Raw genomic sequence first — 17,746 nt, 5'->3', positions numbered from 1 at the left:
TTCAATGTTTTACACAATATCGTATCATATTGAGTGACTGACCTGTTCGTCTAATATCTTTTCTGGTAAATACAGGGCAATTTCTCTTTCCGGGTTCGCCTTTTACTAGCGAGGTTGATAACATTGATATTAAAATACCATAACCCACAGACTTGACTCTAGTAATGGTAAAATAGACTGGACTTTGGTCCATCTGCACGTCTAAAATCCTACTATGGGGATGGGATATTTCTGCTGGGATGGAGGAATTAACTGGAACGCTCAACAAGATGATCAGGACAGTCTAGGGTAAATATTAGCCCGAATAGGTGAAGTATTACAATGCACTATATGACTGTACTTCTGATTCTAATTCTGAAGAGAAAAGTTCAAACCCTTTGAGGTCACTGAAGAAGAACGACAGTGACAGTGGGATCGTCTGAATGGGATGTAAACTGAAGGATTTTGGGCACTTTGCCAGCAGACCACGATTTTCGACTTTCAGGTCCTAAATCTGTGGCATGTGATGTTTCCTGTGTCAGGCTAGTTTGGCACATTATCGACTAGCCCAGTCTGAAAAGTATTAGACTCGGGCTAGTTTAATTTCCATCCCTGCTGACATGTCTAACTGTCTTCACAGGTCATTTGATTAGTCGTGTACAATAGATTCACTCGTGGAACAAAACTGTTTGTGTTTTGTGAGCTAGCTAGCCAGCTAGGTAATATTAGCTCACTGTTTGTGTTTTGTGAGCTAGCTAGCCAGCTAGGTAATATTAGCTCACTGTTTGTGTTTTGTGAGCTAGCTAGCCAGCTAGGTAATATTAGCTCACTGTTCGTGCAGTCACTTTTCCACGTGGTGACATGCTAGCTAATGTTATCCCACCAGGGCAGGAGTATTTAGCTAAAGTTCAGCTACCTAAGTTATTTGTTCGTGTAGTCAGACTTTCCCCCAGACCCCATGGATGGTCAGATGCTAACTAGTCCATGAGGGCAGGGATTTTCAATGCTCGCTAGTTAGCGCTAATCGGTATCGTTAGGCTCATTCACTAGCATTTCACCGCCTGTCAGGAAAATCTGACTGCACCATGGTGAGATACGGTGCAACCAAATATTTTTTTATAACTAAACCTGTCTGTGTTGCAACGTTAGCTAATGTAGCCAACAAGCCAACCAAGGTGCCTAATTAGCTCGCCCACCAGGCAATATTTAGCTAGCTAGCTATACCCTTGCCCTGGTGGGCTAACATTAGCTACCTAGTCACCACATGAAAAAGTATGACAAACACAAATCCTGAGCTAATGTTAACTAGCTGGCTAGCTCACAAAGGACTTGTCACTAATAAGGTCATTATGCAGTTTTTGGACACACCTACTCATTCAAAGTTTTTATTTTATTTTTACTATTTTCTACATTGTAGAATAATAGTGATGACATCACAACTATGAAATAACACATGTGGACTCATGTAGGAACCAAACAAGTGTTAAACAAATCAAAATATATATTATATTTGAGATTCTTCAAAGTAGCCACCCTTTGCCTTGGTGACAGCCATGCACACTCTTGGCATTCTCTCAACCAGCTTCATGGGGTAGACACCTGGAATGCATTTTAATTAAAAGGTGTGCCTTGTTAAAAGTTAATTTGAGGAATTTCTTTCCTTCTTAACACGTTTAAACCAATTTTTTTTTATTTTAAATTTTACTAGGCAAGTCAGTTAAGAACAAATTCTTATTTTCAATGACGGCCTAGGAACAGTGGGTTAACTGCCTGTTCAGAGGCAGAACGACAGATTTGTACCTTGTCAGCTCGGGGATTTGAACTTGCAACCTTTCGGTTACTAGTCCAACGCTCTAACCACTAGGCTACCCTGCCACTGTGTTGTGACAAGGTAGGGGTAGTATACAGAAATTAGCCCTATTTGGTAAAAGACCAAGTTGGTATTATGGCAAGAACAGCTCAAATAAGCAAAGAGAAATGGCAGCCCATCATTACTTTAAGATATAAAGTTGAAAGTTTCTTCAAGAGGCATTGCAAAAACCAACAAGCGCTATGATGAAACTGGCTCTCATGAGGACTGCTACAGGAAAGGAAGACCCAGAGTTACCTCTGTTGCAGAGGATAAGTTCATTAGAGTTACCAGCCTCAGAAATTGCAGCCCAAATAAATGCTTCACAGAGTTCAAGTAACATACATATCTCAGCCTCAACTGTTCAGAGGAGTCAGTTGAATTGCTGCAAAGAAACCACTACTAAAGGACACCAATAATAAGAAGAGACTTACTTGGGCCAACAAACACGAGCAATGGACATTAGACCAGTGAAAATCTGTCCTTTGGTCTGATGAGTCCAAATTTGATATTTTTGGTTCCAACCACCGTGTCTTTGTGAGGCGCAGAGTAGGTGAACGGATGATCTCTGCATGTATGTGTAACAGTATAACTTTAGACCGTCCCCTCGCCCATACCCGGGTGCGAACGGGGGACCCTCTGCACACATCAACAACAGTCACCCACGAAGCATCGTTATCCATCGCTCCACAAAAGCCACCGCCCTTGCAGAGCAAGGGGAACTACTACTTCAAGGTCTCAGAGCAAGTGACGTCACCGATTGAAACGCTATTTAGCGCGCACTGCTAACTAAGCTAGCCGTTTCACATCCGTTACATATGGTTCCCACCGTGAAGCATGGAGGAGGAGTGTGATGGTATGGGGGGGCGCTTTGCTGGTGATTTATTTAGAATTCAAGGCACACTTAACCAGCATGGCTACCACAGCATTCTGCAGCTACACGCCATCCCATCTGGTTTGCACTTAGTGGGACTATAATTTGTTTTTCAACAGGACAATGACACAACACACTTCCAGGCTGTGAAAGGGCTATTTGACCAAGAAGGAGAGTGATGGAGTGCCTCATCAGATGACCTGGCCTCCACAAACACCCGACTTCAACCCAATTGAGATGGTTTGGGATGTGAAGGAAAAGCAGCCAACAAGTGCTCAGCATACATGGGAAATCCTTCAAGACTGATGGAAAAGCATTCCAGGTTAAGCTAGTTGAGAGAATACCAAGCGTGTGCAAAGCTGTCAAGGCAAAGGGTGGCTACTTTGAAGAATCTAAAATATATGTTGATTTGTTTAACACTTTTTTGGGTTACTACATGATTCCATATGTGTTATTTCATAGTTTTGATGTCTTCACTGTTATTCTACAATGTAGAAAATAGTAAAATGAAAGAAAAACCCTTGAATGAGTAGGTGTGTCCAAACTTTTGACTGGTACTGTATGTGTAGATAGTACATTTTATGTTTAGGTTTTCAATATATCACCAACTGTTTCTGCTTATTGGCTATTTATCAACATGCCTTGTCAATAAGAAGCAGCGACGAAACCATTTTCAACTTAAGTTCTATTAATATAAATTGAACTTTCAACATTAATGTCCAATGGTAATATACTAAATCGGGTAAAAAAAAAAAAACTGAATTTGTCCAAAAACGTACCATGATGATATACCAGAAATCACCCAAACGGGGTTACCCTGCCTAGATAGACCACACCGTGTCGTTTCCAATGGGAGGCTAGTGAGTGTGATAATACCACAGACATATAGAACAATGATCTAGTTATAAAACATATTTCGATATTATCTCCAGCAACATCTAAACCATTCCTCACACCGAAACTATCGGGGCATTATGCCACGTTCACTACCTAGTCGAGAAATAGGAAACTCGGACATGTCCGAAGTGCTCATTGGTTGAACGCGGCACGTGTATTACTACAACTCGTTTGTAAGTCTGTAACGTTTCTTCGTTCCGACTGGCACTTGAACGTGGCATTAGGACCTCGGTATCCTGTAGTTCAATGTGTCGTAGTCAAGGACTGGTCGTAGAAGTGACAAGCTAACCATATGATGCTAGGCTAGTTAGCCTTGCCGTTTGGTATTGGTGAGAGGCTGTAGTCCGTGTGTGCAGCTGAAGCCAGCTAGGCAAAATACATACAAGGAACAACGCTAGCAAGTCTGATCATTGCATTTATTTATTTTCTTTGCATAAGGACACAACCAATGTTATCTAGGTCGCTGTCTTGCTAACGTCAACACACTCGGGGTAGTCAACAAGCAAGTAAAAAAAGAAAACAGAACAAAAAGAGAGCGGTAGCTAGTCACCTAGGTGAACAGACCACACACGGCATTGAAGATGAATGGTTTAACGAAGAACGAGGGAATCGCGGGGACGGAGAGGTTCGCTAGCCCGGGGAAAGGCAGGGGACTACGGGCAGTGAAGCACTTTGCTGTCGGAGACCTCGTGTTTGCCTGTCCTGCCTATTCCTACGTCCTGACGGTGAATGAGAGAGGAGCGCACTGTGAATACTGCTTCACCAGGTATGGGACTGGACAACTGTCTGAACACGACGTGTTTGGGTTTGTTTATATAATAGAAATGATATCTTTTAAAAGAGTAATGTTTGTGGTTCTATCAAGCTAGCTGGTCAACCTTATTCTGCATGAATGGGATATTTCTCTCTGTTGTCACCTTGATATACGGCTGTTATGTTATCGATTTTACTACAGTAAGGTGTCCTCAAACCATACCAATAACGTTGTAGAAATAATTCGACACGCTGTTAGGCATTGACTAGGAGTGGATGTCACTCCGAACCATGTGGGTTCAGCATGGCTTTCAGCAGCTGACAAAAACACACAGCTGTTTCTTCTGAGAAGGCCCATTCAGTAGCATGTCGCGTTCACGTACTAGTTGGAACTAGGAACCTCGGGCATTTCCGACTTGCTAACTGGTTGTAGTTATACACGTGCCGCGTACAACGGATCATCAAGTCGGACGTTTCCGAGTTCTGACAAGTATGGGAACGCGGCATCGGGCTCAGCTGGTTGTTCTGCCAATAAGGAATTTATGAAATTGCGTTTTATGACCAATGAGGTATATAAACCCTGGATTGCTGATGCTGTGTATTTGCCATTGAGAGGGTTTGAAGCCTCCGGTCTGCCATATTGGCACTCCCTAACAGTCATTCATAAGAATGAATGGAATTCTACAGTCCAATTCAATGTTTAAAGGACAAAATATACATGTATTTTTGTTGTAAAGGGGACAGTAAACTTTAGTAAAAAAAAATAAAATAATCATTTTTAAGGAAGTGGGATAGCGTATTGTTGCCGAATGCTATGGTAACCATTCTGGTTAAGTGTGCCTTGAATTCTAAATAAATCACTGACAGTGTTACCAGCAAAGCACCATCACACCTTCTCCTCCATGCTTCACGGTGGGAACCACAGAGAGATCATCCAAAAATCTCACATTTGGACTCATCAGAACAAAGGACAGATTTCCACCAGTCTAATGTCCATTGCTCATGTTTCTTGGCCCAAGCAAGTCTCTTCTTCTTATTGGTGTCCTTTAGTAGTGGTTTCTTTGCAGCAATTTGACCATGAAGGACTGATTCATGCAGTCTCCTCTGAACAGTTGATGTTGAGTTGTGTCTGTTACTTGAACCATGTGAAGCATTTATTTGGGCTGCAATTTCTGAGCCTGGTAACTCTAATGAACTTATCCTCTGTAGCAGAGGTAACTCTGGGTCTTCCTTTCCTGTGGCGGTCCTCATGAGAGCCAGTTCCATCATAGAGCTCGATGGTTTTTGCAATGCCACTTGAAGAAACATTCAAAGTTATTGGAATTTTGCGTATTGACTGACCTTCCTGTCATAAAGTAATGATGGACTGTCATTTCTCTTTGCTTATTTGAGCTGTTCTTGCCATAATATGGACTTGGTCTTTTACCAAATAGGGCTATCTTCTGTATACCACCCCTACCTTGTCACAACACAACTGATTGGCTCAAATGGATTAAAAATGAAAGAAATTCCATGAATACATTCCAGGTGTCTACCTCATAAAGCTGGTTGAGAGAATGCCAAGAGTGTGCAAAGCTGGGTGGCTATTTTGAAGAATCTCAAATATTAAATATATTTTGATTTGTTTAACACTTTTTTTTGTGTTTTTTGTTTGTTTATGGTTACTACATGATTCCATGTGTGTTATTTCATAGTTTTGATGTCTTCACTATTATTCTACTATGTAGAAAATGGTGAAACAAAGAAAAACCGTGAATGAGTTGGTGTGTCCCAACGTTGGACTGGTAATTTTTATGGAATGCTTTCTGAAGAGGCATGCTCCTCAGCGACTCAAAGATTATCACATACACAGGGTTAGCAGATGTTAATGTGAGTGTAGGGAAATGCTTGTGCTTCTAGTTCCCGACAGTGCAGCAATATCTAACAAATAATCTAATAATTCCACAACTACTACCTAATACACATAAATCTAAGGAAAGGAATATATATATATATATATATATATATATATATATGGATGAGCAATGACAGAGCGACATAGGCAAGATGCAATAGATTGTATAAAATACAGTGTATACATATGAGATGAGTAATGCAAGATATGCAAACATTATTATTAAAGTGGCCAATAATTTCAAGTCTGTATGTTGGCAGCAGCCTCTCTGTGCTAGTGATGGCTGTTCAACAGTCTGATGGCCTTGAGATTGAAAAATAGCTTCTATCTCTCGGTCCCAGCTTTGATGCACCTGTACTGACCTCTCCTTTTGGGTGGTAGCGGTGTGAACAGACAGTGGCTCGGGGAGGTTGTTGTCCTTGATTCTTTTTTTGTTTGACCTTCCTGTGACATCGGGTGCTGTAGGTGTCCTGGAGGGCAGGTAGTTTGCCCCCGGTAATGCGGTGTGCAGACCGCACCAGCCTCATAATATCACCACCCGTATAATATCTATTATAGTGACAAGATGGCCGAGTGACCGCTCTAACAATGGAAATACACGTCCTCAATTATTGAAGGCAGGCGAGATCAGGTATCGTTTTGGTATTTATTAGGGATCACACATTAGCTGCTGTCACGTAATTCGACTCGGAGACCATATCAAAAAAGGGTCTCATCTCACGCGGACAGATTTTTCACGGAGTAAGTCCATTCGCTTCGCCTCTTCCTCTCTGTTTACACTCAGTTGCAGGATAAACACACACAGAGTTTGCTTTCAGTTGGGTTTCCCAAAAGCATCGTAGCGATAAGATCATCTTAATTCCATTGAAACAAAATGGAGGAGCGAGACAGACATCTCTCTCTTTTCTCTCCTCTCCTCTTCTCTCTCTCTTTCAGCTATTTGAAGCTGCTGTACAAAACCGAAAGTGAAAGACATTAAAAAACAAAACTTTCTCTCTCTGACACACCCTCTCTGTCTCTCTGACAGACACACACCCTCTCTGTCTCTCTGACAAACACACACCCTCTCTGTCTCTCTGACAAACACACACCCTCTCTGTCTCTCTGACAAACACACACCCTCTCTGTCTCTCTGACAAACACACACCCTCTCTGTCTCTCTGACAGACACACACACCCTCTCTGTCTCTCTGACAGACACACACACCCTCTCTGTCTCTCTGACAGACACACACACCCTCTCTGTCTCTCTGACAAACACACACCCTCTCTGTCTCTCTGACAGACACACACACCCTCTCTGTCTCTCTGACAGACACACACACCCTCTCTGTCTCTCTGACAGACACACACACCCTCTCTGTCTCTCTGACAGACACACACACCCTCTCTGTCTCTCTGACAGACACACACACCCTCTCTGTCTCTCTGACAGACACACACACCCTCTCTGTCTCTCTGACAGACACACACACCCTCTCTGTCTCTCTGACAGACACACACACCCTCTCTGTCTCTCTGACAGACACACACACCCTCTCTGTCTCTCTGACAGACACACACACCCTCTCTGTCTCTCTGACAGACACACACACCCTCTCTGTCTCTCAATTCAATTTAAGGGGCTTTATTGGCATGGGAAACATGGGTAGCCTAGTGGTTAGAGCGTTGGACTAGTAACCGAAAGGTTGCAAGTTCGAATCCCCGAGCTGACAAGGTACAAATCTGTCGTTCTGCCCCTGAACAGGCAGTTAACCCACTGTTCCCAGGCCGTCATTGAAAATAAGAATTTGTTCTTAACTGACTTGCCTGGTTAAATAAAGGTAAAATAAATAAAAAATATTAACAAAATAAATATGTTTACAAACAAAAGTGAAGTGAACAATAAAAAATTAACAAACATTACTCACAAAATTTCCAAAAGAATAAAGACATTTCAAATGTCATACAGTCATTCAGTGTTGTAATGATGTGCAAATGGTTAAAAGTACAAAAGGGGAAAGTAAATAAACACTAAATATGGGTTGATTTTATAATGATGTTTGTTCTTCACTGGTTTCCCCTTTTCTTGTGGCAACAGGTCACAAATCATGCTGCTGTGATGGCACACTGTGGAATTTCACCCAGTAGATATGGGAATTTGGATTTATTTTTCGAATGATTTGTGGGTCTGTGTGATCTGAGGGAAATATGTGCCTAATATGGTCATACATTGGGCAGGAGGTTAGGAAGTGCAGCTCAGTTTCCACCTCGTTTTGTGGGCAGTGAGCACATAGCCTGTCTTCTCTTGAGAGCCAGGTCTGCCTACGGTGACCTTTCTCAATAGCAAGGCTCAATAGCAATATATATTTCTCAATAGCAAGGCTAAGCTCACTGTAGAACTGTGCAGGAGAGGATGGCAAATGTTTTACATGCTCCTAACCAACTGTGCTCTTTAGTTCGTTTTTTTTTGCATTGTTTGTAACTTTATTTTTGTAACTGATTTTGTACATTACTCGCCACGGACTGGAAGAAGAGTTTTCCTGTAACGAGTCCAAAGCGAAGGATATACTGCTTTCTCGGGAACAGGCCCAAATCCCTGTCAATTCCTTGAAGAAAAGAGTGAAGGCGGCGGAGGTCGGGCTCCCGTATAAGAATTCGTAGGTGAAAGAGTAAACCCCCACTTCCATCCTTATTGGCTATCGTGAATTCATTGGAAAATAAAATCAATAACTGTAATCTAATGTTTCACCAAGTCGTGGCTGAACGACGACACGGATAATATAGAGCTGGTGGGATTTTCCATCCACCGGCAGAACAGAGAATCTACATGTGGTAAGACGAGGGGTAGGAGTGTGTGTGTCTATTTGTCGATAACAGCTGGTGTGTTATCTAATATTAAAGAAGTCTAGAGGTGTTGCACGCCTGAGGTAGAGTACCTTATGATAAGCTGTAGACCACACTATCTACAAAGAGTTCTTATCATTATTATTTGTAGCAGTCTATTTACCAACACAGACCGATGCTGGCAATAAGGCCGCACACAGCCAATTCTATAAGGCCATAAGCAAACAAGAAAATGCTCATCCTGAAGCGCTGCTCCTAGTGGCCGGGGACTTTAATGCAGGCAAACTTAAATATGTTTTACCTCATTTCTACCAGCATGTTACATGTGCAACCAGAGGGGGAAAAAGACTCTAGACCGCCTTTATTCCACACGCAGACATGTAAAAAGCTCTCCCTCTATTTAAAAAAATTGACCATAATTATATCCTCCTGATTCCTGCTTACAAGCAAAAACTAAAGCAGGAAGTACCAGTGACTCGGTCTATAGGGAAGTGGTCAGATGATGCAGATGCTACGCTACAGGACTGTTTTGCACAGACTGGAATATGTTCCAGGATTCATCCAATGGCATTGAGGAGTTTACCACATCAGTCACCGTCTTCATCAATAAGTGCATCAACGACGTCTTCCCCACTTTGACCGTACATACATATCCCAATCAGAAGCCATGGATTACAGGCAACATCCGCATCAAGCTAAAGGCTAGAGCTGCCATTTTCAAGGAGCGGGACACTAATTCGGACGCTCATAAGAAATCCCACTCTGCCCTCAGACGAACCATCAAACGGGCAAAGCGTCAATACGGACTAGAAAGGGAATCCCAGACGCGAGCTGCCCAATGACGCTAGCCTACCAGATGAGCTAAATGCCTTCATCAAAAAAGTTAGCTTATAACGGTGAACCTTTTTTTTGTGGTAATAAGGTAATTCTAGGTATTGTGACATATTTTCGTTAACTTCTTGGTGATGGGGGCAGTGTTGAGTAGCTTGGATGAATAAGATGCCCAAAGTAAACTGCCTGCTACTCAGGCCCAGTTGCTAATATATGCATATTATTAGTAGTATTGGATAGAAAACACTCTGAAGTTTCTAAAACTGTTTGAATGATCTCTGAGTATAAAAGGCGAAAACCTGAGAATAATCCAACCAGGAAGTGGGAAATCTGAGGCTTGTAGGTTTTCAAAGCTTGGCCTATCGAATACACAGTGTCTATGGGGTCATTTTTCACTTCCTAAGGCTTCCACTAGATGTCAACCGTCTTTAGAAACTTGTTTGAGGATTCTACTATAAAGGAGGGGCTCTCGTGCGGTCACGAGAGAGTTAGATCTCGTTCCATTGCTTCTCTACAGACATAGGAGTTCTCCGGTTGAAACATTATTGAACATTTATGTTAACATCCTAAAGATTGATTCTATAATTAGTTTGACGGACTGTTAAAACTTTTAGAATTTTTCGTCCAACGTTCTGCTGGACCTGCACGCGCGTTTTGGATTTGTTTACTAAATGCCCTAACAAAAGGATTTATTTGGACATAAATGATGTACATTATCGAACAAATCAAGCATTTATTGTGGACTTGGGATTCCTGGGAGTGCATTATGATGAAGATCATCAAAGGTAAGTGAATATTTCTAATGCTATTGTTGACTACTCAATATGGCGGATATCGCTTTGGCCTCTTTGTTGTCTGAACGCTGTTCTCAGATTATTGCATGGTTTGCTTTTTCCGTTAAGTTTTTTTGAAATCTGACACAGTAGTTGCATATCTCTAATTCCATGTTTTAATAGTCGTATCTTTATCAATGTTTTTTATGAGTATTTCTGTAATTTGATGGGGCTCTAAGCTAAATCATCGCATGTTTTAGAACTACTGAACATAACGCGCCAATGTAAAATGAGATTTTCTAATATAAATATGCACTTTACCGAACAAAACATACATGTATTGTGTAACATGATGTCCTATGAGTGTCATCTGATGAAGATCATCAAAGCTTAGTGATGAATTTTTATCTCTTTGTACTTTTTGTGACTCCTCTCTTTGCCTGGAAAAATGGCTGTGTTTATTCTGTGGCTTGGTGGTGATCTAACATAATCGCTTGTGGAGCTTTCGCTGTAAAGCAGTTTTGAAATCCGATACTGTGACTGGATTAATGAGAATTTTATCTTTAAAATGGTGCCTAATACTTGTATGTTTGAGAAATATGATTTATGAGATTTATGTTTCGTATTTGCAATTTCATTGGCTGTTGGCGAGGGGTTCCGCTGGAGGAACGGCCTTAAACTATCCCCAATTCAATGGAATTGCAACCCTCTCTATGCACAGTGCATTCTTCCATCACATGTACAGCTGATTCTCAAGTTCTTGCACACTAATGAGATGCTATTGAGCCCACACTACTACACTGTCTGAGCCAAGGACTACATGCTTTCTGGTAAGTTTTAATTACAATACTGGGTGGGGTGAATATATTTTATATTACATACTTTTATTTTTTTAAACTAGTAAATAGTAGCCTACAGCAAAGTGTATTTAAATCATGTATAATTGTTAACAATTTCTCTTAGTTTTTGCTACCATGTGGGTTTTTAGCTTTCTTGAGCCTGGTAACTGAGTGTTAATTCAGCTGTTTCCATACAGTGGCAAGAAAAAAGTATGTGTACCTCGAGTGTTTTTTTTTTTTTTTTTTGGAGATGCGATCATTGAATATTTCCTATTGTTGTTCAGTGAAATCATCCCATATGGAGTCAACTCATTTAATGAAAGTTCAATTTGTAACTAAATTGTTTAAAAATATATATTTTGGAAGGATTTAACCATTTGTAATTATGTCTACTTATGATGAGGTAAAATGTTTCTGTCTCCATATGATATGGTAAATATATCCAATGCAATAAACATGTACATTTAAATGGTAATATAATATTAATTACCATATATTCCTGTTAATTCCCACGGAAAGGTTCCACCTCTGAATATTCCCCAAAATGTGCAACCTTACAAGCAACACTGAACCATGCACGAGAGCACTAGCTGTGTGATAAAACTCTCGGAAGCCGATGTGAGCAAGACCTTTTAACAGGTCGTCATTCACAAAGCCGCAGGGCCGGATGGATTACCAGGACGTGTAATCAAAGCATGCGTGGAACAACTGGCAAGTGTCTTCACTGACCTTTTCAATCTCTCCCTGACTGAGTCTGTAATACCTACATGTTTCAAGCAGACCACCATAGTCCCTATGCCCAAGGAAGCGAAGGTAACCAGCCTAAATGATTACCGCCCCGTAGCACTCAGGGCGGCAATCATTTAGGCTTGTTACCTTCGCTTCCTTGTAGCACTCAGGTCAGTAGCCATGAAGTGATTTGAAAGGCTGGTCACGGCTCACATCAACAGCATCCTCCAGGATACCCTAGACCCACTCCAATTCGCGTACCGCCACAAAAGATCCATAGTTGACGCAATCTCACTATACACTGCCCATTCCCACCTGGACTAAAGGAGCACCTATGTGAGAATGCTGTTCATTGACTACAGCTCAGCGTTCAACACCATAGTGCCCACAAAGCTCATCACTAAGCTAAGGACCCTGGGACTAAACCCCTCCCTCTGCAACTGGATCCTGGACTTCCTGACGGGCCGCTCCCAGGTGGTAAGAGTAGGCAACAACACGTCTGCCACGCTGATCCTTAACACTGGGGCCACTCAGGGGTGTGTACTTAGTCCCCTCCTGTACTCCCTGTGTACCCACAACTGCGTGGCCAAACATGACTCCAACACCATTAAGTTTGCTGATGACACAACAGTGGTAGGCCTGATCACCGACAACGATGAGACAGCCTATAGGGAGGAGGTCAGAGTGTGTTGCCAGGACAACAACCTCTCTCTCAATGTGAGCAAGACAAAGGAGGTGATCGTGGACTACAGGAAAAGGCGGGCTATTGTGTTCGTTTGTATAATTTTTTTATGTTAGTTTATTTGGTAAATATTTTCTTAACCAAAAGTGATGTTCTAGAAATAGAGTTAAGGTCTACCTACACCTGTTGAATTCGCCGCATGTGACAAATAAAGTTTGATTTGAGTCTGTACATAGTCAAAGCTCTCCTTAATTTTGCGTCAATCACTGCGGTCAGGTATTCTGCCACGGTGTACTATCTGTTTAGGGCCAAATAGTACACTAGTTTGCTCAGTTTTTTGTTGTTGTAAATTTCTTCCAATGTGTCAAGTAAGTCTTTAGTTTTCTCATGATTTGGTTGGGTTAATTGTGTTGCTGACCAGCTGGCTTAGGGGACTCTTCTCCAGGTTCATCTCTCTGTAGGTGATGGCTTTGTTATGGAAGGTTTGGGAATCGCTTCCTTTTAGGTGGTTGTAGAATTTAACGTCTCTTTTCTAGATTTTGATAATTGGCGGGTATCATGCATTATTTGAGGATAATTTTTGGTATAATTCGGCATGCAGAGTCTCAATTGGGTGTATGTCATTTTGTGAATTCTTGGTTGGTGAGCGGACCACAGACCGCAATGGGTTCTATAACGAATTCAAGTATCTTTTTTGCCAGATCCTAATTGGTATGTTGAAATTTATGTTCCTTTTGATGGCATAGAATGCCCTTCTTGCCTTGTCTCTCAGCTCGTTCACAGCTTTGTGGAAGTTACCTGTGGTGCTGATGTTTAGGCCGAGGTATGTATCGTTTTTTGTGTGCTCTTGGGCAACGGTTTCTAGATGGAATTTGTATTTGTGGTCTTGGCAACTGGACCTTTTAGGAAAACCGTTATGTTTGTCTTACTGAGATTTACTGTCAGGCCCAGGTCTGACAGAATCTGTGCAGAAGGTCTAGGTGCTGCTGTAGGTCCTTCTTGGTTGGTGACAGAAGCACCAGATCATCAGCAAACAGTAGACATTTCACTTCAGATTCTAGTAAGGTGAGGCAGGGTGCTGCAGACTGTTCTAGTGCCCGCGCCAATTTGTTGATATATATGTTGAAGAGGGTGGGGCTTAAGTTGCATCCCTGTCTCACCACACCGCCCTGTGTGAAGAAATATGTGTGTGTGGTTTTTGCCAATTTTAACCACACACTTGTTGTACCCTGAAAGTACCCTGAAATCCCAATTCTCTTCAATGCTTCTCAACGAGGAAGATTTGGAATTTGGTTTAGTTTCTGAATTTATTGTAATTATATTGACCCAGCCCTGGTCTTGTTTGGTCTGAAGGCTACAGGCTGAGACGGAGAGTGGAGCGGAACCTGCTTTAGTTTGTTGTGAGGCTGAGAGACCGGAGCAGAACCTGCTTTAGTTTGTTGTGAGGCTGAGAGACCGGAGCAGAACCTGCTTTAGTTTGTTGTGAGGCTGATAGACCGGAACAGAACCTGCTTTAGTTTGTTGTGAGGCTGAGAGCCCAAAGCGGAACCTGCTTTAGTTTGTTGTGACACACCGTGAGGCTGAGAGACCGGAGCGGAACCTGTTTTAGTTTGTTGTGACACACCGTGAGGCTGAGAGACCGGAGCAGAACCTGCTTTAGTTTGTGACACACCGTGAGGCTAAGAGACCGGAGCGGAACCTGCTTTAGTTTGTGACACAACGTGAGGCTGAGAGACCAGAGCGGAACCTGCTTTAGTTTGTGACACAACGTGAGGCTGAGAGACCAGAGCGGAACCTGTTTTAGTTTGTTGTGAGGCTGAGAGACCGGAACAGAACCTGCTTTAGTTTGTTGTGACACACCGTGAGGCTGAGAGACCGGAGCGGAACCTGTTTTAGTTTGTTGTGACACACCGTGAGGCTGAGAGACCGGAGCAGAACCTGCTTTAGTTTGTGACACACCGTGAGGCTAAGAGACCGGAGCAGAACCTGCTTTAGTTTGTGACACACCGTGAGGCTGAGAGACCGGAGCGGAACCTGCTTTAGTTTGTGACACACCGTGAGGCTAAGAGACCGGAGCGGAACCTGCTTTAGTTTGTGACACAACGTGAGGCTGAGAGACCAGAGCGGAACCTGCTTTAGTTTGTGACACACCGTGAGGCTAAGAGGCCGGAGCGGAACCTGCTTTAGTTTGTTGTGAGGCTGAGAGACTGGAGCGGAACCTGCTTTAGTTTGTTGTGAGGCTGAGAGACCGGAGCGGAACCTGTTTTAGTTTGTTGTGACACACCGTGAGGCTGAGAGACCGGAGCGGAACCTGTTTTAGTTTGTGACACAACGTGAGGCTGAGAGACCGGAGCGGAACCTGCTTTAGTTTGTGACACAACGTGAGGCTGAGAGACCAGAGCGGAACCTGCTTTAGTTTGTGACACACCGTGAGGGTAAGAGACCGGAGCGGAACCTGCTTTAGTTTGTGACACAACGTGAGGCTGAGAGACCAGAGCGGAACCTGCTTTAGTTTGTTGTGAGGCTGAGAGACTGGAGCGGAACCTGCTTTAGTTTGTTGTGAGGCTGAGAGACCGGAGCGGAACCTGTTTTAGTTTGTTGTGACACACCGTGAGGCTGAGAGACCAGAGCGGAACCTGTTTTAGTTTGTTGTGCGGCTGAGAGATTGGAGCGGAACCTGCTTTAGTTTGTTGTGAGGCTGAGAGACTGGAGCAGAACCTGCTTTAGTTTGTTGTGAGGCTGAGAGACCGGAGCGGAACCTGCTTTAGTTTGTTGTGACACACCGTGAGGCTGAGAGACTGGAGCAGAACCTGCTTTAGTTTGTTGTGAGGCTGAGAGACCGGAGCAGAACCTGCTTTAGTTTGTTGTGAGGCTGAGAGACCAGAGCGGAACCTGCTTTAGTTTGTTGTGACACACCGTGAGGCTGAGAGACCGGAGCAGAACCTGCTTTAGTTTGTTGTGAGGCTGAGAGACCGGAGCAGAACCTGCTTTAGTTTGTTGTGACACACCGTGAGGCTGAGAGACCGGAGTGGAACCTGTTTTAGTTTGTTGTGACACACCGTGAGGCTGAGAGACCGGAGCGGAACCTGCTTTAGTTTGTTGTGACACACCGTGAGGCTGAGAGACGGAGCAGAACCTGCTTTAGTTTGTGACACACCGTGAGGCTAAGAGACCGGAGCGGAACCTGCTTTAGTTTGTGACACAACGTGAGGCTGAGAGACCAGAGCGGAACCTGCTTTAGTTTGTGACACAACGTGAAGCTGAGAGACCAGAGCGGAACCTGTTTTTAGTTTGTTGTGAGGCTGAGAGACCGGAGCAGAACCTGCTTTAGTTTGTTGTGACACACCGTGAGGCTGAGAGACCGGAGCGGAACCTGTTTTAGTTTGTTGTGACACACCGTGAGGCTGAGAGACCGGAGCAGAACCTGCTTTAGTTTGTGACACACCGTGAGGCTAAGAGACCGGAGCGGAACCTGCTTTAGTTTTGACACACCGTGAGGCTAAGAGACCGGAGCGGAACCTGCTTTAGTTTGTGACACAACGTGAGGCTGAGAGACCAGAGCGGAACCTGCTTTAGTTTGTGACACAACGTGAGGCTGAGAGACCAGAGCGGAACCTGCTTTAGTTTGTGACACACCGTGAGGGTAAGAGACCGGAGCGGAACCTGCTTTAGTTTGTTGTGAGGCTGAGAGACTGGAGCGGAACCTGCTTTAGTTTGTTGTGAGGCTGAGAGACCGGAGCGGAACCTGTTTTAGTTTGTTGTGACACACCGTGAGGCTGAGAGACCGGAGCGGAACCTGTTTTAGTTTGTGACACAACGTGAGGCTGAGAGACCGGAGCGGAACCTGCTTTAGTTTGTGACACAACGTGAGGCTGAGAGACCAGAGCGGAACCTGCTTTAGTTTGTTGTGAGGCTGAGAGACTGGAGCGGAACCTGCTTTAGTTTGTTGTGACACAACGTGAGGCTGAGAGACCAGAGCGGAACCTGCTTTAGTTTGTGACACACCGTGAGGCTAAGAGACCAGAGCGGAACCTGCTTTAGTTTGTTGTGAGGCTGAGAGACTGGAGCGGAACCTGGTTTGTTGTGAGCTGAGACCAGAGCTGAACCTGCTTTAGTTTGTTGTGAGGCTGAGAGACCGGAGCGGAACCTGCTTTTAGTTTGTTGTGACACACCGTGAGGCTGAGAGACCGGAGCGGAACCTGTTTAGTTTGTGACACACCGTGAGGCTGAGAGACCGGAGCGGAACCTGCTTTAGTTTGTGACACAACGTGAGGCTGCTTTAGTTTTAGTTTGTGACACACCGTGAGGGTAAGAGACCGGAGCGGAACCTGCTTTAGTTTGTGACACAACGTGAGGCTGAGAGACCAGAGCGGAACCTGCTTTAGTTTGTGACACACCGTGAGGCTAAGAGACCAGAGCGGAACCTGCTTTAGTTTGTTGTGACACACCGTGAGGCTGAGAGACTGGAGCAGAACCTGCTTTAGTTTGTTGTGAGGCTGAGAGACCGGAGCAGAACCTGCTTTAGTTTGTTGTGAGGCTGAGAGACCAGAGCGGAACCTGCTTTAGTTTGTTGTGACACACCGTGAGGCTGAGAGACCGGAGCAGAACCTGAACCTGAGAGACCGGAGCAGAACCTGCTTTAGTTTGTTGTGACACACCGTGAGGCTGAGAGACCGGAGTGGAACCTGTTTTAGTTTGTTGTGACACACCGTGAGGCTGAGAGACCGGAGTGGAACCTGTTTTAGTTTGTTGTGACACACCGTGAGGCTGAGAGACGGGAGCAGAACCTGCTTTAGTTTGTGACACACCGTGAGGCTAAG

The 17,746-nt window shown here is 43.8% G+C and overlaps 1 protein-coding gene across 1 annotated transcript in view; it reads left to right on the top strand.

Moving 5' to 3' along the window:
* Positions 1-3,819: 3,819 nt before the first annotated feature.
* Positions 3,820-17,746, top strand: part of LOC115124724 (N-lysine methyltransferase SMYD2-A-like) — a 59,173-nt gene continuing 45,246 nt past the window's right edge. Inside the window, exon 1 of the mRNA XM_065025905.1 lies at positions 3,820-4,365. Coding sequence (XP_064881977.1) covers positions 4,181-4,365 — 185 coding nt within the window. The 5' untranslated portion in view covers positions 3,820-4,180. The remainder of the gene's footprint in view (positions 4,366-17,746) is intronic.

The sequence above is a fragment of the Oncorhynchus nerka genome, linkage group LG12 (assembly GCF_034236695.1).
Source record: "Oncorhynchus nerka isolate Pitt River linkage group LG12, Oner_Uvic_2.0, whole genome shotgun sequence".
In the NCBI taxonomy this organism is placed as follows: domain Eukaryota; kingdom Metazoa; phylum Chordata; class Actinopteri; order Salmoniformes; family Salmonidae; genus Oncorhynchus; species Oncorhynchus nerka.
The sequence above is the reverse complement of the archived record's forward strand: the minus strand, read 5'-3'. Positions and strand labels throughout refer to the sequence as shown.